Raw genomic sequence first — 26,668 nt, forward strand, 5'->3', positions numbered from 1 at the left:
GACCTGGTTCTTGGCCCTGATCTAGCTGGACCAGCCTGTGAAAAAGCTAGCACCACCTGTGCGCAGACCTGACCACCGTCATGTTTCCAGCCCGAGGGTAAATCGAAAAGCTCAATTCAAGATGGGAAAGCCTGTGAACTTTGTTCCCTAATCCAAACCCGTGAGAAGCACAGGAAAGTCTGGTGGGTTAGGTCGGGGCCACTGTTCAGTATCTCAGTCAGGTGGCTGCATCTCCACCCAAACTAATAGAAACAGTTAAGGAGACTGAATATATGGGGATTCTAACGGGTCCCTGCCTCTTCCTTCAGAGCTAGGCTAGGCCCGAGGCAAGCCATGAAAAAAATTAGTGGAAAAAGTCAGGTGTGTTTAGGACTCGGCTAGGAATTCCCAGATTCTTCTCCAAGTTCTTCTCCAAGTTCCAGGGCTACTGAGAAGGCAGCGGAATTCTTCATGGGACATCGCAGGCACCAGGGACCAAGCTGAAGTCCAGACACCTCTCGTTCCTCCTCCCATCTCAGGTCTCGGGAACATTTTCCTGGCTGTTAGACTTAGCTGTAACATTTGCGAGTCTCCCAATTCAATGGGTGGGTCTTTGGATTAGCTTTTGATAGCTGCTATAACAAATGACTGAAAACTTAGTCGCTAAAACCACATATTTCTTGTCTTGCAGTTCTAAAGGTCAGAAGTCTAACATAGGCTAAAACTGACTTGTCAGCAGTTGTGTTCCTTTCTGGAGGTGGTAGGGGAGAATCTATTTTCTTGCCTTTTTCAGCTTCTAGAGGCCACCTGCATCCCTTGGCGCATGGCCACCTTCTTCCCTCTTCAAACCCAGCCATGGTGAGTTGAGTCCTCACATTGCATCACTCCAAACTTGCTTCCTTTGTCACATCTCTTTCTCTGACTCTTCTCCCTCTCTTGTCCACTTTAAGGATCCTTGTGATTACACTGGACCCACTGAGAATCTCTCTATCTTCAGATCAGCTGATTTGAAACCTTAATTCCCCTATGCCATGTAACCTAACATATTCACGAGTTCCAGGGGTTAGAACATGGATGTCTCTGGGGAGCTGTTATTCTGCCAGCTACATTGCTTCATTAGCCAGCTAGCCTGCCTACCCAGCACGTCCTCCAGTCAGCGTGCGTGCTGGTGCACACGTGCATGCGTACGGTTCATTCAAACTTGAAGTGAGAGCCACTGATTGTCAGAAATGCGGGCAAAGTTTCTAACATAAAAGACAGAATCAAAAACAAACAGATGAAAGGAAACTAAGGGGGAAAAGGAATGCAGGGGACAGAGGAAAAATAATAAAAACTCTTCTAGTATTTCAGAGAGATGGGTCCTGCCTGCATCCATTAAATAGGATCAAAAAGATATAAAAGAGAAGAACACTCAAAGAACAAGAAAGAACTCTCGGAGATCAAAAACATAGAAGTAAAAAAATTCAACATAAGTACTAATTTTTAAATGAGTAAATGTCCCACAAAGTAAAACAAAACGTCAGAAATAGACAATAGGAGAGAAAAGACAAGAAACCGAAGACCAATCCAGAAGTTCTAACATCCAAATAATAGGTGTTTGGAAAGAAAACTGAGAAGAAAATGTCAAAGAACGGTTGTTTTAAATCCTCAGAACTGAAAACCATATATCTTCTAATTGAAAGGGCCACAGAGTGCCCAGCACAATCAGTGAGCAAAGACCCCACCAACGCACAACATCATTAGAATTTATAAAACCAGGAAAAAGGAGATCATGAAAGTTTCCAAAGAGAAAAACAGTTCACATATTAGGACCAAGAAACAGAATGGCATCAGACTTCTCAACAGCCAGATTTGCCACAGACAAAAAGCATACCATCCAACATCCAAGCGGGATTGATTTTCAGACTAGAATTCTATATTAATCCAAACCATCAAAAAGTGTAACAGTGGGAAAAAAGAGATTTTCAGACATGCAAAGTTACAAAAATTATTTCCCTTGCACCTTTTTCCATCACAAGGAGGGAATAAACTAAGACAGGAGATGGGATCCACGAAGTGAGGCTTCTCCGCAGTGGGCGGTCCCAGGTCCTCCCACAGTGTGCACAGCTGTGACATTTGTGCAGAACCCGTCTAGATCTGAGCGGGCAGAGGAAGGGCTTCAGGGCAGAATCTCTATTCCCCGCCTCCAAAAAGGAAAACACAGAAACAGATTTTCTGATGTTTTTTGAGAGGAATTTTACAGTTTCACAGTAGAGGCTGAGGACGAATTAATAGGTACACAGAAAATACTGCGTATCGATGAAAGGACTCTGCATGTCACTAGAACAGAAGAACGTCGATGGGAGAGTGTATGTGTGTGTTGTGGGGCAGGGGGCAGGGCAGGCACTGGACACAGTGCCAGCAAAAGAGGATACCCTCATGCTGCTCAGCAGGAAGTCAATACAGGATGTCTACAGTTGAAAAATGAAGAAATAGCACATTATTTAGAAATTGGGTGGTAAATACCAGAAGAGATGTCTAAAAGCATTGAAAGAGGTTGTCTCTGGGCACTAGAAGTTGGAAAGGCAAGGGGAATTGATGTTTTATTATAAGGCTTGTGATCCTATCTGACTTTCCAAAGTAATTACTTGAATTATTTTCATTATAGGAAAGTTGTGTTACAGATGACAGCTATTCTAATAATAGTTACAAATTCATATACCAGCTTGAAAGCTGTCAACCCTATGGAGCTATTGGGCGAAGTCTCACATCCTACCAGACATACCACCACCTTCCACTTTACGGCCGTTCCCTCTTCTCACAGCATGCTCTCACATCTCCCTTCACCCGCCCCACATCAGGTCTGAGGTAGTCATGACTGCAATCACTAGCCCCATTTTACAGATGAGGCAATGGAGGCTTCAAGAGATGGAGTAATTTAGCAAAGTCACATGGCCAGTGTCCTCAAATTTATTGTCGAATCAGGTGGGTATAAATAAGTCATGTTGTTCTTAATAAAGAAGTTGCGACCAAAACCAAAAATTCCTGACACCTCGTCCAGAGCATGTTCAACTCGACAACATTTCCTAAAATGTGCTCTGAAGCAGTGTTCTGTGAACAAAATGATCTTCGATCCAGCACTAAATACACTTCTTAGAGGCTTTAATGCACATGGTGTCGTGTGGATCTCTAAGAAATTCTGCAGTTAACAACCCAAACAAACCTGTTTCATCCATTATTTTCCAAACCTTGGGGTCATGTGATCCTTTGGGGCTGGGGGCTGGGGAGATTCCCATTAACAACGAAGATCGTGAAACAAAACTTGGGTGACAGTGCTCTGGGGTCAGGTGAAGCCGGACAAGGAAGCAGCGGTGGGCAGAACTGACGGTGGCAGGAAGAAAGTGGAGGGGTAGCTCTTCTCCAGGAACAATGGCATCTAAATCATGGATGACATGGAATCTTCTGGGAGTTCCTTGTAAAAATACAAGTTCTCTGCCTATCACAGAGACAACTTATTTAGTGGCGCATAGAAGTCTGTATCTTAAAAAGCTCCGCAGGGGATTCTGACATGTGTCCAGGTTTGGAAACTGCTGAGGTTCAGACGCCCCACCTGGACTTAGCATATGAAAATAGAGAAGCCAGGCGCTGTGTTTTATGCTATTTCCTAAAAATAGCAATAAAATATATTTGAGAATTTTAAACCATGAAATCCTCCTTAGAAACTCTGGAGGCTCCTAATGAAAGCAACACCACACTAGAGTTCCTCAGACGGATGCCGTTTTTCCCCAAGTCCTGGGAGTCACGGCTCAAGTCTCACCCTGCTTTGTTCAGTGCTGGCTCCAAACCCCCAGCTCCTCCTCTCCACTCCCTGCGTTTGCTGCCAGGCCACGCCCTCAGACTGCGCTTGCAAAAGTGGGGTGAACGGAGATGAGGAAGGAAGCAACAGCAATAGCCATGGCCTACTGAATCATGCCGGGAGCCTCAGTGAAACTTCTCAATGCACAGGAACACGTGTGAATAAACAGTGTGCCAACAGCACCATCTGGTGGCTTCTTCAAAATACCAGCTTACGCAGTAGGCACATCAAACCTTAGCATTTGAAGAGACTCCGTGTGGTCACAAAGGACAATCCTCTCCTCTAGGGCTGAGCTTAGGCAACATAATAATGTTTTCTAAAGCTATTGTTTCCATCACCCCTTTCTTTCGTAAACACTATTTATTCATTATTCATTCATTCAACAAACCCGTTTGAGTATATACCACGTACCAAGTGCTCATGGAGCTTACCAACTAGTGAAGAGACAGAGACAATTAACAGATAAATCAATCAATAAATACAATTTCTGAGTGATAAGTCTACTTAGAGAATCAAGAGGGTGACGTGAGCAAGTGGCTACCTCAACTTGGGTCATCAAAGAAGGCCTCTCTGATGAAGGGAGATCTCAGTGAAGAGCAGTGGCCTCCCAAGAGGAGAGCTTTCCAGGTAGAGAGAACAGCTGGTACAGGAACCTGGGAGAGGAACACGTTTGATATGGGAATAAACAAAAAGGCAAGCGTCTATTTGTAACGGAAGAGCGAGACACACAGAGAGAGGTATCAGAGAGAAGTCAGAGAGCGAGATCAGATAGGCTGGATGGAATACTTTGGATTTAATTTTCAGTGCTAGTGGAAGTCTTTGGAGGGGCAGATGCAGAGCACTCCAGGTGGAGAGAACGGTACACTTGCAGGGCAGCAGAGCAAGTAGCTCCAAACGACCTCCAGGTGGCGTAGGCCGTCAATCCTTAGGATTTCACAAATATCACACAACCTCAGGGTTGGGAGAGACTTCAAAGACTCCAATTACCCATCTGATATTCCGGCCTCTCCTACAACATCCTTGCTCAGTGGTTATCCATTTCTGATCACTTCCACCATTTAGGGTCAATGAGAACAAGTCTAAGTTCTTTTCTTCTGAGAGCTCTGCATATACTCGGGCTGACTCTTAGGCTTGTCACCTCCCTCCCAAGACCCCTCTCTTTCACTGCAATGTGGGTTACAGGCTAGCTGAATAGGCTGCTGAGGAGCTCAAGAGGACCCAGAGTAGGTGATCAGGTACTTTCCTGGACAATAAGGAGGTCTTTGGACAAGCATCACATTCTCTAAGATACGGGGGAAAAGATGCCCATCTTTGTAAGCTGGAAATATCCCCCAAAGCCAAGGAGATTACCTTAAAGGAGGAGAGTGATGGTATTAGTACACTGTCCTGGAATACTCATTTGTCATTAGTATAGCAAAATACTTTTTGAGTCCAACACTGGATGCTTTTGATTAGTCCCAAAGAAGCTACTCCTACATGTTTTGGTTAGTTAGTTTTAAGAGAAGGCCATAAAAGTCGAGTCTACATAGCCTTTGACACTCTAATAATCATAAACTCTGGTAGGGGGAGAACCATTTCCCACCGTAGTCAATGTAAAACACTTGCTAAGGGGCATCGAGAGGACCAGCAAGGGAAAGGGTAGCTTTGATACCAGGAGGGGCCAGGCAACAATGAAATTCAGCCTCAGCAACTACTTTCAGAGCATCCTTGAGGCTCCTGGGGTCTTGGAGTCCCAGCAGCTTTATTCTGTAGGGTCTAGGTGACATCAGTGAGACAGTGTCCCACACTTTTAGCTTTCCTCTTTAAACTCATGTAATTTAGAGATGTGGATCATTCAGAGATTAACTCATTTATACTTCCCTAGATTCTACCATCCCTTGTTACACAGGTTACTACATATGTTTCTCGAAAACTATCCAAGCCCTAATTTTTCCTTCTCTTCCAAAGTTGCCATGGCCTGGAAGAAAAGGACCATTACATCTTCTCAGACCCACACCTTAAGATGTTTCATAGGGTGGATGTGAGTGTGGGAAGAAAGTTTTTCCTGGACATTTGGGACATCTTCATTCCTCTCCTGAAAGTAACTTCCATTCACTACTTTCCAATGTTCAAAACTCACCTCCTTTAAAAAGATTTTCTGACTAATTCTAGCAGCGTCTAGTCACTCTGGCAGTTGAGTTTGAGATAATCTAAGCCTACTTACTTTCCTTTTGGGGCCATCAACCAACACAGTAGTCCAAATGTACTTGCAATATGAAAGTACACCAAACAAATGATGTTAGGTTCATTCTGGGTACTGAAGAAAGACAACCTGTTACATTCCAGTACCCAAAGGGTTTCTGAGCACACACCTTCTGTTGCATTACCATGGATAACAGAGACCCATCAGTTCATTTGTTCAACAAATACTGATGCACATATTATGCTACAATACTATGCTATATTATAGGATATAACAGTGAACAAGACAAAGTTCTTGTCCTCTTGGAGTTCACATTCTAGAGGAGATATAAAAATTACATAAATAACATAGGAAAGCAGAATAAGTGGATTGAGAGTAATAAAAGATGCTATTTTCACTTGGGTGGTCAAGGGAAGTCTTTTCTAAGGTGGTGACATTTTGGCAAAGACTTAAAGTGAGGGAACAAGCCATGAAAATATCTGGGAAAATATCGGGGAGGAGTGTGAGTCAGGGCAAAGGCTGAGATGGCAGTGGACTTGCCACGTTTTCAGAAGGAGGAAGTCAATGAGGCCAGACAGGCAGGGCAGAAGGAGGGTGGGTGTATTTGACTCTCAAACAGCATTCTCAGAGCACCTTTCTCTCTTTGAAAGTCTTCCTCCATTTTTTTGAGATGGGAGCAAGACGCATTCTCTCTTTACTTCTAGAAGCTTTTCTCCAATTTATGATCAGAAACCCGCGGGTGCAGGGCCAAATTCTTGCTACGACTGTGGGACCCCCATAAGTGACACCTCATCAGTCAACCTGTCAGCCCTACACTGCCTCTCCATTTCTCTTGTTCAAAGAACTGTTATTCCTTGAGCTTGCTTCGGAGGGTTTAAACTAGCACTGTTCTCCCACACTAGGATACGGTTGCCAGTAATTAATGGAAATGAAAGACTCCAAGTAGAGAGCTAATGGTGTGACAGACATTAGTGCTGCTCACTGCTACCCGGTCTGGCTGTCCTTCCAGACACCCGGCAGGCAGACTACACTGAAGGTGCCGCCTTCCCTGTGGTTGGGCACGGTCTTGAGACAAGTTCTGGCTCATGAACTTTGAGCAGGAACTACTTGTCTTATTTCTGGGCCAGATTTTAACCACTTGCACAACACCCTCCCTTGCCACACCATCCCAAGAACGTGTTTCAGATGATGTAGCTGAAGGATGCGGGAGCTGCCCTCATCCCAGATGTGGCTGAGTGGCTGCACAGAGGACCCAGGAGAGTAGCCTTGGACCTGTAGCAGAATTTGCTTGACAGGAAATACATCTTTTTTTGTTGTTGTTAAAGTACTGCGATTTTATAAGGGTATACTACAGCATAAGCCTAGCCTATCCTGGTAGGGAGGGGTTGACTTCTCTGCAAATTAATAGCACCTTCACCAATAATAGTGTCTTCACCACTCCTGTGTTAGGGTGTTCATGATCTTTGAAGATCCACGTTAGGCAGGCAGAATAGCAAAGTGTTAAAACTGGAGATTCCAGGGGCTGGTCCCATGGCATAGTGGTTAAGCTTGTGTGCTCCCTTTGGCAGCCCAGGGTTTGCAGGTTTGGATCCTGGGCGCAGACCCAGCAGCCCTCCTCAAGGCATGCTGTGGTGGCATCCCACATAAAATAAAGGAAGATTGGCACAGATGTTAGCTCAGGGCCAATCTTCCTCTCTCTCTCTCTCTCTCTCTCACACACACACACACACACACACACACACACACACACACGAACTGCAGGTTCCAGAGTCACACAGCCTGGGCCTGAATCCCACTTAATCTCAGACATATGGACTCAGCACAGTACTTAAGCTTTCTGGGCTTCAATTTCTTTATCTGTAAAGTGGCAATAAAAGTAATAACGCTACTTCACATAACTGTCAGGAAAACTGAATTAATATTAATATGTGTAAAAAACTTAGCCTGGTACATGGTAATTGATCAATAAATTATTAGAACTAGTAGGTATTGTCAGTGCAATCGCTATGCTTTCTTCTCTGGATAAGCAAATGCTCTAACAGATCTTGAGTCAGGAAAAATGTATGTGTGTTTAAGACTAATAGAAAGACTTATTTTTTACCAAGTTTTACCATTCAGAAATGGAGAGTCAGTCAAAGCCATCTGTCTTTAGCAACCCTTTGTAACACACCATACCTGTTTCCCTACCATTCTTCTGCTGCAGTTATGGGTGCTGCTTCTGTCCCTGCCACTGTGCGTATTAAAAAGCCTACAGTTGGGGCAAGACAATAAAGTGCAACCCGCAGAAAGCAACTCCCATTAGCAGAGAAGGCACAGCTCACAGAGGTTCACAAGATCACGTCCCTGAGCTGCAAAGTTACCAGACTGAATGGAATGAAATAGATAACATAGCTCTAATAAAGAATGTAAACATTATTTCGTAGTCATAGCGCTGTCTATATAAAGGTTTCCACTGAATTGCAAAGTATTTTTAGAGAGCAAGGGCTTTCTCCACTATCACCTCAAGCTCCATGTTTCACTGTGAAGTTTTATTTTAACCACTAAATTACGTCTCTCACCTCTCCTTGTCACGACTTCTCCTGCAAGATATATGTCAACCATGTTAAACCTTTCTGTTTTTTCAGAAAGACTCAGCCAACTGATTAAATTCTTAATGATACAATTATATAAGCATAATATAACCCTCTTTTCTTTATCTGCTGCATGGTCCTGCACCATTTCACAGTAAAAATCCTGGATAACTTTTATGGGGTACTTGCTTTCCTGCTAAGCCGTTTAGAAACATCTATTATCTGACTTAGTCCCCATAGTAATCATAAGCAGTAGGTACTACTGTTATTCCCAGTTCAGTGATGAGAAAGCCATGGCTTAGTAAGAGTTTTAGAAATTGTTTTAGAAGGGTTTAGTAGTTCAGTAAGGGTTTTGGAATTGGTAAACAGCAGTTAGCATTCAACTATCCAACTCTAAAGTCTGCTTTTATTAGAACATAAACTCGTGTCAAAGAGTGCCAGGGTCTGAATTTCAGCTCCGCCATCATCACTAGCTGTATGACTGTGGGCGGAGTTCAGCCTTTGTGTACCTTGGCTTCATCTATAGACTGATGGGTTACGAGGAACAAATGAGTTAATAGATATAAAATGCTTACAACAACAGTAACTGGCAGTATAGTATAGTAAGCATAGTGTTAATTACCTCCAGCTATTAAAAACATTGCTAAACTGTGGCCCACAATTGATAAAATGCATAAAACTAAAAGACCAAATAAGCTAATTATGGGCTAGTGGTTCTTATAAAAGTTTTGGTGAAAGAGGAGGGCACACCACGTTGTTCTAAGTTATTTGTTTTAAATGAATACAGTGTTTCAAGCAGCTGACCGCCTGAATTGTTAATATGCATTAACTATGTCTACTTCCTAATAAGCCTAAATGTCTCACACCCAAAGACTTACTACCTATATAAACGTAACTGGAGCCAATAGTCTAGTCATCGGTATTTCTTTTTACCAGTTTCAGAGAATATTGTTTTCTATACTGTTTGTCAGATCAACTTGTCCTAATTTCCATCTGTCATTGTTATAAATAATTGAATCTAGGCTTACTATTTAAACACTGGGACAGAGAAATTAATGATAACTTTCTGTTCCAGTATCACTAAAGTGATGGGGAACCAAGTTAGAAATGAGAAAAAGTGTAAAGCTAAATGAACTAGAGAGAGTTTGCCTTTGAGAAAAGCCTATGAAATACGTTGTCTAGACCAGCACTTCTCAACCATCTGTACCAGAATCACATGGACTGGCTGCTAAAATCGCAGATTCCCAAGTCCAGTCCTAGACTTACTGAATCAGAATGTCCGGTGGTTGTTCAAGGAATCTTATGTTTAACTGGATCTCCAGGTGCTTTATATGGATTCTAAAGTTTAAGGACTACTTGCCCATTTTAAAATATGAACACTAACTGAATGACTCAATGACAGCTGAAACTGTATGCGTACATGGCACTCTTTTCTTTCTTCCCACTAGAGTTAACTGTGGATGCTAAATGTCTTCTACATTTATGTCTGTAGAAGACATTTAGCATTCTCCTGTGGGGAGAAATACTTTCGGTTATTAACATGGACAAAGCCATGTCTCTAAGCGTACTGAGTATGAGAAACACCATATGTCGAGGGCAGGGAGAACTCATAGTCTCTATTCCATTCTCCCTTCTAAGCTTTTTGTACACTAATATCTCACCTTCTGAAACGTGGCTATCCAAGTGCTTTGTTCGGAGAGAACAACAGGAGGCTCTGAGTAACGGAAAATAGATGGCACGCGGTTCCAGTCTTTCAGGGCCTCGGTTCAGGACTTCCTTTATTCACCATTTTGACAAGCTTATTTATTTTGAATGGTTATTTAGAGGAAGAGGAAGGTTTATAGTTCGTGGTTTGAAATATATTCTGTAAATATTTTAGTTAAAATACTTAAAATAAAAATTAAACCTCACAATTTTTTTTAAGAGGTACACTCTCAGGTGAGAAATATGGCCAAACAACTGTCTCCTCTCAGCTGGCTGCAGATGCCCCAGGTTCCACTATAATGGGAGTCAATATGACTTTTCCCACAGAACCATTAATGACTAAAATCTCAACCACCACCCATGTGTTTGTCCCCAATTCCTGAATGACAAATAAATACACATTTTAAGAGGTAGGTAGTATATTTTCATCACTGGTGAAGAAAATTTGGTGATGAAATAGTTGGTATGGAAATGAGAGTTCCAGAAGATTAAGTAGCAGACGGTGGAAATGTCCTATGTCTTCTCTTTAATCCTACCTGAGCAGTTTCCACGGGAACCATGTTGAAGTCTGGGGGTGTTTATTGAAAGCAGATGTTCTATCTTTCCTTACAGTCTGGAGTGTGGTATGTGGGTATACAAAAGATGCTGGCTCACCAACGTCATCTGACAGGCCACTTTCCCTATTACTGGCAAAAAGGAAAAGGCCCTAATATTTTAGAACGAAGAATGATTTGTAATATATGACTCCCAATAGGAAAACTAGGGTTTCAACAACAATATGAATTTTTTTTCTTCAAAAAATCCTGGTTGATATGGAAATATTTCTTGCGAGAAGCACTTTGGCACAGGAATACGCTGTGGATCCCCTGTCAGGTAGCTGGGTTACCTACAGCACTTGTCTCATTGAAATTCTTTATCTGGGTTTGTCACAAACCAGCTTGCCACAGATGACTGAGTGTAGGACATGATTCTTTTCTGGTCATTTCACACTGAAAGGTAAACAAGACGTCCAAGATGCCTTGTGGAATCGTTAGAAATATGGTTGTCTTTCAGAATCTCCTTCTGGAGAATTCTGCGATAAGCCAATTCAGTTTCCTGGGAACTGCAAACTTGAGAACCAGGTGGCAGCAGTGCATGGGTTCCTGAGGGCAGCCTCAGGTGCAGCAAGTCTGCAGAGACTCTCCAGTACAGAGTAAGAGGCCTCTGCAGTTCTGGAGACGCTGGACCTGGGGAAAGTTTGGCCCGGTGGCATAGTGCAGCAAAGAGATACAACCAGGAGACATTATGCCCCTTCTCTCAAATAGCATTCCATTTGGCATAATAACCTATGTCATACCAACACTAACCTGTTGATCTGAAGATCCCCAATTACCCATCTATTTTCTTATAATTGATATTAGGTTAAAAAGGAAACACATACACAAAGAAGTCTGTTTAACCTGAAATAACTGTGTTGATATTTGAATTGCTTTCAGTGGGACATTTGCTTTAAACCACACGAGATCTCCATCTGGATTGCTGGAGTACAAAATCCCTTCTCCCCCCACCCCAACCAAAACAATCAAAGAAACAAACAAAACCCCAAACCCACAACTCAGCTTCAAATAAGTTTTGAAGAAATGAGACTCTAAATATTTACATACGGGTCAAGAAATAAATGACAAAACTATTTACAGAAATACACAAGCTTATATGCATTAACAATTTACACCAGTTCACAAAAATATTAAAACATAAAAAAACTATATAAATTAAAGAACTCAAAAGTATGATCTAAGACTTCCTAGGATGCTTCTCTCATGCAGATCATGGTTGAAAAGTCAGATTTTGCTACCTTAGAATCTAAACTGTAAAACAACCATTTTTATTCTTTGAACACTAACAGTACTAATTAGAAAAGGAGAAAAGATCCTCTGTGCACACTGACATTACCTTGCATACAGTTAAAATATACCATTCCTGACATTTCCTTAACACACAGTACTGAAAATCACATGCCTCTAACCACTGAAGTCACTTTCTGACATACTTTTACTTTCATTATCGTTTCCTTACATAGACTGCTCAGGCAATACTTCGCCAACATACCGAATGGGTGATTGACAGGTCTGCGAAGAGAAATATGGACTTTGCAGGCTCCTTTTTTAGCTAAAGGGGCAAATTTCAAATTTACATTGTATGCATCTATTGCTGCTGCAAATGTGGTTACCCACTCACATTAATGGTCCCTCTTCTTTACAGAATTTGTCCTCAAATTCTTCAACCTGATCCTAACCTTTTAAAAATGTTTTGTCATTATAAAAACGTGCAGGCCCTATCCTTGGGATCACCCCAGGGACTTGCATGTTTAAAAAGAAACTGAATACAGTTGGGAGTAAGGCTCAGATGAAATTTACTCATAAGAAAATGGCACCTCTGGGGCTGTTAGCTAAGTCTCTGGCCAGACATCCAGGGATTATTTATTTCAATCAAACCAAACAGCGGCATCAGAATTTTGCCAAAAAGATAAAATCTGGAGACATGGCTATGAAAATACCAATAGAATTAAATTATGGGTTTAATGTATAAGGCAGCTCCATTTCCTTGATCATAATGCTCCATGTCAAAATTTGAAAGTAGTAACATTTAATTCCTCTATTTGTGAAGTCACACACAAAGTGAATGATGCTGAGGTAACCTGGCTCACAGTGACTTGCCATCCAATTTCTACCCTACAATATTATAAAGGGAAAGATACAGGCAAAGTCCTTCAAATGACTGAGTCCAAAGTTAAGGCTGTATCCACATACATGAAATAAAACTACTCTAGATTTTACCTAAAGTTTGTGTTTCACACTTATACCAGTAATTTGAGTCATTACTCTGTATTCAAAATATTTACCTGATATTCCTAAGACATTAATAAAGTAATTGCTTTAAGGAATTAACCTTAGTATTTATAAAATAGACTTTAGTTTCAGGATTAAACAATGTGTGTGACGACAAATCCTCAAATATTAAAATTGGACAGGACTTCTTCAGCCACATCCTTCTGGGCTCTCAGTCACTAAAGCCATCTGTATCTCTTTGTCACACCAGCTCCTCTTTCTAGTCTCCATGCTGCTGGTGAGAACTTACAAGGCTGTGTTATCTCAAAGGGGCAATGGCTTGCCTACTTGACAAAAAGATGGTTAAAGCAAAAAAAAATTAGTGCTGTATATTCACCAAAGATCAAACTCCTGTATAAAGCACCCGATGTGTTCGTGTGCTAAACAGAAGCGTCCTATCAGGTTCCTTAACATTGTGACTATATACCAGTTGGTCTGCACTTTTAACATAGAGGCCTAAATTTCCACAGACCTTTGCACATACCAGTATTTCAAGATTTCTACCATGATCTTTATTGAATCTCTCTGATCAATTCTGGGGGAACAAAAGAAAACCTTATAGAGCATTTCCACATGTGAATAAATGTGTTGTTTTTAAAATTTTATTTCTTTTTCTAAATATAAACCCTTAAAATGCAATCATACTTTTTTTTTAAATAAAAAAAAAAGGACTGGCACGAATACTATTCTTTATACAATTTCACAGCAATTATAGCAGCATGAATTTAGCCTCTTAAAAGATTTCTTCCTTCGCTCTAAATAAAATTCCAAGTTTTAAAAAGCCAAGAGCAGCAACCATCCAGTAAATGGAATGAAATTCTCATATGTTCTACAAACTGAGCATTTAAAACATGTGAATGTATAAAAATCAAATATTATTAAGAATATGGAATGAAATGACAATCTACATGTTTTGTAAATATAGGACTGCCTTGCAATTCTGGTGTAGAGGTGGTGGGTGGTTGAGAAAATGGAATGGAGTTGGGCTAGAGAGATGTCTGTTCCTACTCTAATCAGAAATGCAACTTTCAAAAGAAAGTCTTGGGTAGTGAACATGTTTAACATGTCTACAGAGGTGTAAGAGCTATCCCTGATATGCTGGTGCAGATGGCGGTTACTGTGAGACTGTGGCTGCACACGGACACAGTGAACAAACAGCACGCTAACTCCTCAGGACAGACGTGGGGACTGCTCAGATCGGCAACTGTAGGAACTTTCTGTTTACTAACAGATAATACACATGTACTTTAACAATTCTCAGGAAACCTGTACTCTGGTTTAGAAACAGAAATTAACATGTAGAGTTGTAATCATGATAAATCATGTTTATCCATCAAACCATGCTGGTTTTTTTTAATGAAAAAAAAAGTTGCTTTAGGAGAACAAATGGTGCGAAGTGTTTTACTAGATTACAATTTACCCAATATTATTGAGAAAAAAAAATAACTGAAGGCAGGCAACACACTAGAAGCATTGATATAGTTTTCTGGTGCTAATGAAGTTCACTGACTTCCACCTAAGAAGTTTCTTTAATTCTAACTTTTAAAAATTTCTTCTGCACTAACATGAGCCTGTTCACTGAACTGTGAGGAACAACTATGAAAAATAAGAATATGAAGAGCATGGTTCAGGCTGGGTCTCAGTGGTCTGACATTTTATGACGACTCTTGATTAAATGCTTAAAGTCCTCATTCCTGTATTTTTTAGTTATAATTTGCTAAATGTCTGCTAGACTCTTCTGAAGGGTCAGGGACCCTTATAAGACAGGGAGAATGAAGCGAGAAAAACAGTGTCAATCTGGGCAAGCTGCATGGCTACTGAAAAGTAGGAACCGACAGGAAACGCAGAGGCCCTCCAGGAGACAGAGTGCCCTGCTCTGAACTAGACGGCAGACACTAAGCACAAAATTAAACTCAAATTCAGTTAAAGGCAGTCCTCAGGCTCTGACAAATTAGCCCTATATGGCAAGTATGGTCTGTGACAAATTTCTTTACCGAGTTTTCAACATAGTGCTTGACAACCATTCAGATCTCTTTTAAAGACAAAAACGACATAGTCTATAGATGGAAGAGGTGGTAATGAAGCAGGGAAGGGGAAAAAGATGGTGATTTACTTTTCTGATTATTTTTTTTAATGTGGCCAGGGGTTTTGTAGCTTTTTTTCTTTTTTAAATCTTTTTGGTTACTGAAAAAAATAGAACAGTCCACTGTCCAGCAGAGGCTGCTTCAACTCTATTGCTCCCAGGGCTCATTCTGCGTGGATCTGTGTTTCAGGATGCTGCAAGGACAACTCTGCGGGCAGGAAGGCCCCCTGACCCAAAGCTGTAGCATATGTCCTGTTTTGTGGGTGGGGAAAGCCAGAGGGCATGTATGTCCCCATCACTCCTCCTCCAAAGCCTCCGCGCTGGTGCTGGGGCGGGGAGTGGTAGCCCTCCAGGTTATCATACTGGGACACAGCAGTCACACTGCTCTGGCGCTTGCCATGGGTTTGGTATTGGTACAACACGCTGGGGTCCCTCTCCACGTTCTGGGTATGATGGAGTTTCAGGCTGTGACTCCTCTCTGGTTTAGGGGGTGGGGCTATTGACTGAGTGAGGTGTTCCTCCTCCTTGTAGCAGTCTCTGGAGTGTTTCTCCGGGGCAGGAGGCTGCCTAACCCGGGGCCTCTCCAACTCTTTGGAGAGCCTCACCTCTTTGTGGTTCAGTCTTAAAGACTCCTGCCCTGAAGTAATGTATTTCCCTCCAGAGTTATGGTAGCTGACTGGCTCAGAAGTGTCTGGAATCCCTTTGGGCCCATAATCTAACTGGCCAGCTCCCTGGGGGTAAGGTGGCCCATTTTTTGATTCACATAATTGCCTATGGCTTGCTTCCTGATGTGCCCTGTGCTCAGGGAGACTACAACCCATGTCATGAAGTTTCCTGTTCCTGAGGCTACTCTGCTTCTGAGGGAGGGATGGTTTCTCCGACTGTCCATTGCCATATCCTCCATGGTGGTGGGCTCTATCGAACTCTGGCTCTGGATGCTTCCTATAGAAGCGGTCATCTCCTTCAGGACTGATGGCCTTGACTGGGTGTCGCCCCTCCTTTCCCTCTGCCACTGAGAGAAGTCCAGTTTTCCCAGGATCTGATTTACTACGTAGATGGATGACATAGATCCCACCCAAGTCATCTTGAACAGCTGGGGTCATGTTATCATACTGGGACATAACAGGCCCTTTCACCTTCTGCCGAGCGCGGCTCTCTCTCCGGATGGATTGCATACGGTATTTTTCCATGTCCTCAAGATCCCATGAGGTGTATGTGTGCTTTACATCAGCGGTTGGAGCCACGTTGACTACATTATTGTAGTCATTACCAGAGAAATAGCCAGTCACGTTGGCCCGGGGACGTGGAGGCAAACCAGCATAACCGTATAAGTTCTTCCCTTGTAGCCTAGGATTGTAGAAAGCAAAATCGCGATTGGGTAGGCGGTGAAGGGGCCTCAACTGTACTGTGCTATAGGCATCCACATCACACAGCGCTCCATCTGGACTGTAATAGGAACTAGAAGAGCTGGAATATGGGCTATACCGGTAGTGGACCCGACCATTCTCAAAGTAAGGCTGCAGCTGTGTTACATGATAATCTGAGCGGGCCTGGGAGGACTGATATGGCTTATATTGGTACAGAGGTCTTGGGCAGTAGGCTGGTTCATCATCTGGGGGAACTTCTGTCCGTGAAATGGGAACAGAGCGAATCATAGAAGACGGAGGGGCATGGAGAGACTGTACCCTCCGGATGGTAGGGTATGGTGGAATATCTTCAGGGTAACAACTACTCCTAGTAGAGGAGCTCAAAGAAGATACATACTCAACCCGGCTGCATGGCTTGGAGTGGTGTCCAGATGCATTTCTTCCCGGGGCCACGTACGTGTTATAACGAGGACCCATGGACGCTGGTGGCTCTGATCTGGAACCATACACTTGGTGCTGTTCCAATTTATTGTGATGTGGAGGTACACTCTGGGGACGATACTGGCAGTTTGGAGTCATACTGAAGTGAAAACAGTTTTCTGGACCAAAGGGCTCAGCAATGACATCAGGCCTAGCAAAGGTGGCATAAGCAGTTTTCTGAGAAGCATGCTTAGGTTGTGGGACAGGAAGTGGTAAAGGCAAAATATCATCCACGGAGGCTAAGGAAGCAGTGACAAAGGGATGATAGCTGGAGCTGCTGGTAGCATCTACACTGCTGGAGTGTATGGCAGCAGCAATTTTACTCTCCATTGTCCTGGTGGGAGGAACCGGTGCAGTATAGCCACAGGAGGAGTGCACAGGGACAGGCTCAGCACGCAGGTGCAGCGGTGGGGCCCTGGCACCATCCCGCACCTTTTCAGGAAGGCCTGGTTGGAGAGCGGGAGTAGAGATGGGACACTGAGCAGCTGCGCTGTTGTCAATGACAAGGACAGGTGCAGGGTCATCCATGGCTCTGGGTTCAGGTGGCCTCTCTGGAGCTGGAACTACTCCTTGAATCTATTGAAAGATGATAATATTATGAGTTTGTTTTTTTATGCTTCCCTCTGTGCAAACACTATTAAATTTGTAAGTCACAAGTTGAGGCTACTTGGGTAGCAGCTTGAAATTTCCCAAGCCACGTGGACATACTGGCCACCTATCCCCACTGCCAGTAAATGGCCTACGTTGCTATGTGGTGTAACAGCCATCGCCATCTTTGGAGAACTGTTCTAATTTATGATAGGCTTTAAATGTAAGATGACGTTCCCTATGACAGTACCTTAATGTACAGATCAAACAGAGGTTTAGTCAAGTCACAGACTTAAAAATATACACCCAGTCTATCTGTCCAGCTCAGTCTCAACACCGAGAACATTTTGTTAAACAAAAAGAAGTGATTCTATCTGGAGAGATTTTGGAAGTGACTCACAGCTCTACACAGTGAGAAGTTTTAAGGCTCAAATCTAGGGAAGGGTGATAAAGTGACTTGTTTAAGGTGGCACTGAAGGCACTCAGTTGCTATCCCTCCCCTACCTTCTACTCCACCCCGGTCTGTGGCAGCAGAGGCCAAACATGATCTTCACAGCGATACCGCAAACATGCTGCCCTCGAGAATAGCATCCTCCACTAACGACTAGATAGTGAAGTCCTTTGAGTTCAAGGTGACTACAAAACACCTGGGGCACTTTTTTAAAATATGAGAAAATTAGGAAAAACCTTAGCATTCTGCATACAAGTTTTTCTTCAAAACAGGTGTTTGACCATAGAACAATCTGCAGATTAATGTTGAGAAAATAACAAAAAGTCCTAAGACACCACAATCTCTCACAACTCTGAAAAGTCTGCAAGACAGAAAGTCTTACAAATGTCTTGAGAAGAAAGCACTTTTATTGTGTGCATGTGAATAACTGGCAGAGGGTGGCTAAATGACTTGCCCAAAGTCACAATGAGTCAGTGATGGAGTTGGAAAACAGCCCAAACAAATCTGCAACCCTGACACCTAAAACCCAGTCTGACTCGTTTGAACAGGATCTCTTAGTATGACTATGAAGAAACTACCTAGAAGGCTTTACAAAGAAAAGGCAGCAGGTATAGTTAAACTCTAGTCATCGAGTGCCTGCTCCTTTCTCAGAGAAAAACCAGCATCAAGGTAAAGGCAGATGCCAGCCTCAAATGGGAAGCGTTTCACTGAAACCTGCCACGGGATTTAAAAATAAATGTCACATCTGACTCAATATAACAACACACCCTGCTGAAAAGTGACATACCTTTGGAAAAAGTATATTTCACCTCCCTGACTTCCTCCCCTTCTTACCTTGTGGGAATTATTTAATCCTACATTGGTTGCTGCTTGTACCTGCCCCACGACTGGTAGCTGCTCTGCTGATCTCTGGGAAGGAGGCGCGGGGAGGGGACGATTAGTTCTGTGAGTGCGCTGCAGGGTGGCAGCCGCAAAATCAGCTGCGGTGGGTTGTTCAATCACATCCCAGTTGGCTTCTCTGGTGCTTACTTCAGCTGTTGCTGGAGCAGCTGTGGTATAAGCCATGGTGGCTGTGCTGGTATTCTCTTCAGGGGACCCAGAAGGAGGGCAGATTTTGTCCCTAGGGAAATTAGAGGGTGTGGGAGATTTGTCTGCAAGTTCTGAAGGGTGATGGGGCTTATCCACACTTGTACCAAGATAAGAAGGAGGCTGATTTCCACTGTAGAAATGAAGTTGAGACCGCTCCTGATCCACAAAGGAGACAGCTGGCATATTGTTCTTCGCAGACTGGTCTTCAGGGAAACTTACGTGATCATCAGACTTAGAGTCTGCTAAGGGAACTGAAGTGATTCTGGCCTTTTCCGGGTCCCCAGATAAACAGGTTCGATGGGGCTGATTCCCTGGAAAGTCTGCCTGCTGGAGCTGCTCCCCAGTTGCAGTTGCATTGGAATGGGTGTGACCGCCAAGAGCTGCTGGATCTGGTATAGGCTGGTCACAGTTCACAGATGCAATGTTCTGGAGGCAGAGCTGCTCTGCCGGCCTCTCACTTTGGACATAGGCTTTATCTAGAGTAACACTAGAGTGGCAGTGAGGCAGTTTATCTTCAGGTGCAGCCACTGCCACATCTCCATAATTTGTATAAGCGGCCTGGGAAGTCCCTGGTCTCTTCAAGGACTGAGTTGAGGCTTGCTGTGCAGACTCAGCTAACGCTAGCGCCAACAGGCGGGCAACATTTTTCGGAGGCGGTGGTGGTGGGATAAGAGTGACTGAACTGACAGGAACGGAATCCTGAGGGGGGTCATGGGTAACTGCTCCTGGGGGGAAATTGGGAAAAAAAATGAGAGTGAAAAGGTAGCTTGTGTTATCCTATATGGAAAGCCAAACACTCCCCATTTGATCACTATAAAATAAGGCCTTCCATATTTCAAAATGGCACTCCATGATCTTCTATCCCACATGCAAATGCTGCAGAAAACACATCTGGTTCAGAAGGAAAACTAAAACAAAGAGTGTTTAAAGATTACAATCTCCTCCTGAATTGCTACAGAGATGAGGGGAAAAAGCAGGTCCCTCATCTGGCTCAGAAAAGATTGCTTAGAAAACAAGCTTCAAGCGCTTGCAGATTGTTATGAGGAATAGTTTTACACTTGATGGCGTAGGCTGGCTGGTTAACTTGTAAGGCTATTATATAGGTATTTTATTAGAACAGAAAAGAGAATCAAGAACTACGAAGTTGTGCAGAAATTATCCACGAATTCTGACTGTCCAAAGAGATAAGGGACTTCATGAAGGTCTGAAGCAGGACCACTCCCTTTAGGGGATTTTTGTTTGACTGAATTTAATTTAGAGCTTTGAGCCATCAGCACCACCCAGCAAAATATTCTCTTTGATTAAAGGCTAGCTGTGGAGGAAATTTCTCTCTTAAAAGGCACAGATGGCACACAGGATTGAAGAGCCCTCTTAGCTTAAAGAAAGAACGGAGGAAAACAAATGGTACCTGCCAGAGTCTGTCCAGAAGGTACAGCCTTACTCTGACTGCTTGAGACAGACTGCTCCTCCTTCCCTGGCGATTCTACTTCTGCAGCAGCCACCTGGTCCAGGGGCTGGACTTCCGACTCACATCCTTCTTGGGCCTCTCTCTCATTTGTTTTCATCTTTACTAGCTGGGTGGGGGATCTATTTATGACATCACTTTCTTCAACACTTTTGTTCCAGGTTGGAGAAGATGCATTCTGAGCTGCTGTATTTGAGACGACACCAATGACTTCTGACACCCGAGTGGGAAGGGTGACTGAAATTGGCTCAGATATGTTCATAGAAGGTGATTTGCTTAATTTTCGTCCAATCTTTGGAGAGAAAGCATAGACGACCTTTTCAGTGAATGAGGATGGCTTAGATGATTTTTCTTCAGTGGGGCTCAAGTCCAGGGTAAAGAATGGACTCAGTTTCTCCTGAAGAGGAGAGACAGGTTCAGAACTTGCAGTGCTCCCTGGAGTCTGAGACTGGCTACCACCTGCTTCTGTATCTTTTTTATTGGTACTTGGTTTATCCTTGGAGTCTCCTAATGAATCTAAAAAGAAAGCACCGCTCTCCAGACACTCTGATTCGGCCTTAGGAGGACTGCATTGAAATGACATTGGATCAAAATCCAGGCTGGCTACTCCAATGTCTGGTGGGCTTAAATCAACATCCTCAGCTGAATGAGGAGACATAAGAGCTGGAATACGAAGCAGCCCTACTTCCTCCTCACTTTCATTGTCATGGGGCAGATTATCATAGGAATTACAGCGGTTGCCCAGCATTTCTCCATTAAAAGAGGCACTCAGTGCATCACTGCTAGATCTGGGTCTTCTGGGTCGGAACAGCTTGGAATCACCTGGTAAAATGGATAACAATATCAAAGTGTGAATGTCACAGGATGCACAAATACCATAATAAGTCACTTACTCAGTACAGCAGTAATGATGTGCTACACAGGGTAAGAAAATGTTCCTTCTCATTTTCTTTCTGGTAATTGTCTCTTGGGGTACATAGATGGAACTCCCAAACCAAATGCTAAATAACACATACACTTGATATAATCAGAGGGACTATGCAGCATCTGCTGGTTCAATAGGAAAAAGGACTCGGAACTCTTAGATTCTATTACTAGTCCAACACTGACTCTTGTTGTGACTTTAGGCAAGTTTTTCATTTCTTTTTATCTTCTTTTACCACTGACCTCACACATGACTTTTGAGGTAGAATTAATCACGTTAAATAGTAATTTGGAGATATAACAGCAAAAGGTTTTTGTTGTTGCTGGGGAAAAAATCCTCATAACACCCAAATTTCTAAAAAATTGAACTTCTCAATTAAAAAATGTCTACAATCCCATAAAGTATGTACTTATATTTAGTAAAGAATTCCTCTCAGATACTTAAACAAAAATAATTTCTTTTTTTTTTCTTTAATAAGAATAGGCTTTACGTTTCTCAGGAAGAGTCCTCAAGAGTGGTGAAGCATTAAGTAATTTTATGATATTGCTAAACATCCAATTGGTAAAAGAAGTCCTCTATCTCAGCATTCTATTAAAATTATCAGAATTGCCATAATGAAAATGTACTAGAAAGAGGCAGAAATTGTCCTAACATAAATACATACAGTAATTATTGACCAATTATAAAATTAATGCCTACTCAAATATTATTTTCTGCTTAGCACTAGCATCTACCCAGCCCACTGCACTGTTTTTGTGAACGATTCTCTTAACTGCAGTGAAACGGAAAATCTCGGAAAACTCATAAGATGCTGGACATCCAACTAAAGTGATCTGTGAGGATTTATTGAATCACAAGTCGAGCCTTTCGTCAATGAGGATCTGGCAGTTAGAAGAGTTAATACGTTGACCAGGATGATGACACTCCAAGATACTTCAAAAGAGCATGACTGAATGTCAATGGATTAAGAAAAGCCTGTGGGAAATCAATGTAGCTCTTGATTACTTTTTGTAAAAAGAGCGTTTTTACAATCCTGCTGCAGAAGCCTAACATGAAGTGAAGGATGTCCTATTTGCTAATACGTGGTTTTGTCAAAAAAGTTCTATCTCCTTTCAAGTCAACATTGAACTAATCCTTTGTTCACTTTAAAAATTAGTACATAGTTGCAACTATAACTTGACTTTTGTTAAATAGAAGCTAAAATAAACATTTTCAAATTTCAAATTTTTTAGTTTTGTTTTTCAAGTGGCAATCAAACATTTTTGCACTATTTACCGTAAAACTTTGGTCCCCATTTTAAGCAGATTCTCTTTAAGTTGCCTTCTCTTGGTACAATTATCCTCAGATAACGAGGACCACCTGTTATCAATCTGATCTATGAAAGTGAACGGTAGGTTAAGCTATTTGCAAGACAAAAGACTATCCGTCTGAATATCAAAACTGCTTAATTTTATACTTTGTAACATTGTGCTCTCATTGTGATATCTACAGAAATACTAATACCACTTTACACTGGGCACTAACAAATATAAATGGTTAACGTAAAACATTTCACTATTTTTAGTAAATTGAATAGCAATCATGTCAAAAGGGAAGAAATCAAAGACTGATATTAAAACATCAATGGACAATACTAAATAGATACTAGCATTCTTAGGAAACGACAGTCTATAGTCTATTTATTAAGTATATTTTTATAAAATATACTCAATTGTTGTGTTCTTTTATGCAATTTCTTAAAGAACAAAACAGCTGATGCTTTTAGTCTTACCATCGACTGCATGGAGGGAACTAAGAGACTCCTCACTCTTAGCTGAACGGAGGGTTCCTTCTGCCCTGCCACCTGAAGAAGCAAAACCAGAGAGCGTGACGTTTATTCACTATTACATACACAGAGGAAGGGAACAGTGTTTTTCTCTACACGTATTTAAACTTCCAAGAGTGATTAGCTGTACACTTTGACAATCATATTCAATTTAGAATCATATTATATAATGTGTTGTATTGTTCTCACATGGTTTCTTACGTGAAAAATCTCTTTTCTTGAGAACAGAGATGAATTTAAAAACTTCTTCCTTTTATATTTCCTAAAGACCAGTATGATACCTCCAAATAATACCACACTGGATTTAATGTGAGCCCTAAATCCAATGACTGGTGTCCTTTTAAGAAGAGAGGACATAGAGAGACAGAGGAGAAGGCCATGTGAAGGTGGAGGCAGAGACGGGAGTGATGCCACCACGAGCCAAGGAATGCCAGGTGCTACCAGAAGCTGGAAGAGACAAGGAAGGATTGCTCCCTGGATCCTTTAGAGGGAACATGGCCCTGCTTACTCCTTGATTTCAGACTTTTAGCCTCCAGAACTGTGAGGAAATAAATTTATTTTGTTTTAAGCCATCTAATTTTTGGCAATTTGTTACAGCAGCCCTAGGAAACTAATCCAGGTACTTTAATTAAATATGTTGGATGTTGTTTGACAAATATTGTCATCCTCTTTCACCTCCTGGCAGCATGCCACACCTCTGACACTTTCTTTCAAACCCCTCCTCCATTATTTCTGGTGACAGCACTCACCTCTTGTTCTTTGCCTAGCTTTCTAGCCATTTCTTCTCATTCTCCGTTCACTACAACTCTGTCTTTTCCAGTTTTTTAAACACTGCTTTTCTCTAGGATTCAGCCCCCAACCTGCGTCTCAATCAATGGGCTCTCCCTGGGCCATAAAATCTATCTCTAGGGTTTTCACCCATCCTTTTTGCAGATGATTTTAAAATTTGTATTTCTAGATATATTCCACACCTTTATTGAATTCCAGATCCATACCACTAATCACTTCTTGGGCATGTCCAACTCGCTATGTCCAATATAAATACACTATTTTTCTTCCCACCTGCTACTCCCTACAGGGATAATGGCACTATCATCTCCCTTATCACTTAATCAAAACCTGAAAATTATCTTTTCCCCTCTTTTTTTCTCATCCTTCACAATCATTTGGTTACCCAGCCCTGCAGATTCTGCTTCCTAAATATTTCTCAAATCTATTTCCGACTCCAACTGCCACTACTTATTCCAGACACTCATTGTTTCTCGCCTGTACAACTATAACTGCCTACTAATTTACTGTCCAGCCTCCAGTCTTTTTCTCTTCCCATATATTCCCCATGCTGCTGCCAAAGTCATCTTTCGTAAACCCAAACCTGATTACGTTACATACTGAAACCATTCAATAACCCCCCAAGGAATGCAGGACAAAACCAAAACCCTCTGCAAGCAGACGAGGCCCCTATGATCTGCCTCTCTTTTTGTATACACTACCCAGCCAAATTCCTCAGAGTTCCTGTTTCACACACGGGGACACACTTTGCTCCAATTCCTGAAATACCTTTCTCAGTCCCTGGCTGATCAGGTGAATCTCTACTTATCCTTCAAAGCCCAGGACAAAGGTTTTATTTTCTGACCACCAGCCCCTCTCCCCACATGAACTGACAATTCCTACCAAAAATACCTTACACAAACCTCTATTGCAGTAACTATCATTTGCATGAAATTTATTTCCTTACACATATAATTTCCCAAGTAAGACTCTGAAGGCAGGGTAGCATCTTAATTTTCTATCTGCAGACGCTGCTATCAAAATATCTAGCATAGGCTTAGCACATGATTGCAAACTGAATAAATGATCAGTTAAATGAACTGAATATTATATTTCACACATGTTCTGAGAAGAGAGAACTACTATCTTTCCTAGATTCAGAAACTGTTAATATCAGCAGAACACAGGTTTTAAACTATTTTTAAAAGAGTAGAATTTTCAACAATAGTAATAGATTTATTTGATCCAATAAAATACTCATCAATGAGTCATCTAATAAAAAGATAGCTTCTTTGGTTATAAGAGTTATAAACTTGAAAGGCATGTGGAAACATGGTTTTGTCATTTTTTTTAAACCTGTAAAAATATAGATTAACAAATTTAACATCACATAGTTATTTTTTATTACCAACAATATATGCACTATGTTACAAAATGTTATGAATTTTTAACCACACTCACACTATAAGAAATCGGGCACTTCTACATATTTATATATAACTTACATATTTGGAGATAAAGACCTGGTAAAAGAAGACAATCCACACGTAGCAACACAACTGTGGGCGGATTATATTGAAGCAGATTATCGGAACGTATTGAGTGTGTGTCCAGAGTAAGCAGAGCGCCAGCAGGACAGGATGAGAAGTGGGAACCTGCCGCGCAGACGGCTCTCCAGCCGCAGAACACACGGGAGGCGAGAGGGCGCTCACCTTTCAGAGCCATGGCTTTCATCTCTGAGGGCTCACTCTCATTACGCTGCAGCTTTCGTTTAGAAACAGATGATGATTTCCCCAAGTTGAAGAAGGAACGCCAGCTGCCCACAGGAGATTTTTTCATTTTATTTTGAGGCCTCCTCCTATGAGAGAGAAAAATCTGTGTTAAGGTATCCAAGGGGCTATCTTTGCTTAAAGGAAATGAACAAATGATGGAAAGAACAGCCTGGAGAGGTACAGCTGAAATAAATAATAAATTTTCTTCATTAACTTTTTTAAATGGCAAAAATAATAGGACTTTATATTAAACGAGGAATAGAAGGTGATATACAAGATTGCTAACAGTGACATATATATACATATATTTTTTGTTTTTTTAATTCCTTAAGTAATTTAACTACTTCCCTTTCTTAAAGATTCCAAGCAAGGCCTGGTATTCCTCAGATATTTTCAGTTTGGGGAGGAATTTTTCTTGTGCTGCTCCATATTCATCCACCTTCCATATAACACACTATACACAATGCAGCCAAACTGTGCAGCTAAAGCACGAAAGGGAAGCTAAATGTATGTATTTTAATATTAGTAACTAGTTTCACAAAGACAATTTTTATATAGATTTTTGTTTAGATATAACCTCACAATCTGTGAAATAAGTGAGAACAAGACATATTTAAGGAATAGAAAATATTAAAACTCCAAAAATAAAACAGAGTTAAAGAAAATGATTTTAGGTGTGAGTAAAGAGAATTACGCCAAAAAGGAAGAGAAGTACTAA

The 26,668-nt window shown here is 41.8% G+C and overlaps 1 protein-coding gene across 4 annotated transcripts in view; it reads right to left on the reverse strand.

Annotated features, from left to right (window-relative positions):
- Nucleotides 1-11,699: 11,699 nt before the first annotated feature.
- The window catches only part of ARHGAP32 (Rho GTPase activating protein 32), a 320,326-nt gene continuing 305,357 nt past the window's right edge, over nucleotides 11,700-26,668 (reverse strand). For all 4 annotated transcript variants that reach the window (XM_046685165.1, XM_046685164.1, XM_046685166.1 and 1 more), the window contains 5 exons: nucleotides 25,891-26,036; nucleotides 23,357-23,428; nucleotides 20,604-21,482; nucleotides 18,941-19,920; nucleotides 11,700-17,643 (listed from right to left, as the gene is read on the reverse strand). In XM_046685165.1, coding sequence (XP_046541121.1) covers nucleotides 15,385-17,643; nucleotides 18,941-19,920; nucleotides 20,604-21,482; nucleotides 23,357-23,428; nucleotides 25,891-26,036 — 4,336 coding nt within the window. In that variant the 3' untranslated portion in view covers nucleotides 11,700-15,384. The remainder of the gene's footprint in view (nucleotides 17,644-18,940; nucleotides 19,921-20,603; nucleotides 21,483-23,356; nucleotides 23,429-25,890; nucleotides 26,037-26,668) is intronic.

This window comes from Equus quagga, chromosome 14, assembly GCF_021613505.1.
Source record: "Equus quagga isolate Etosha38 chromosome 14, UCLA_HA_Equagga_1.0, whole genome shotgun sequence".
Classification (NCBI taxonomy): Eukaryota; Metazoa; Chordata; class Mammalia; order Perissodactyla; family Equidae; genus Equus; species Equus quagga.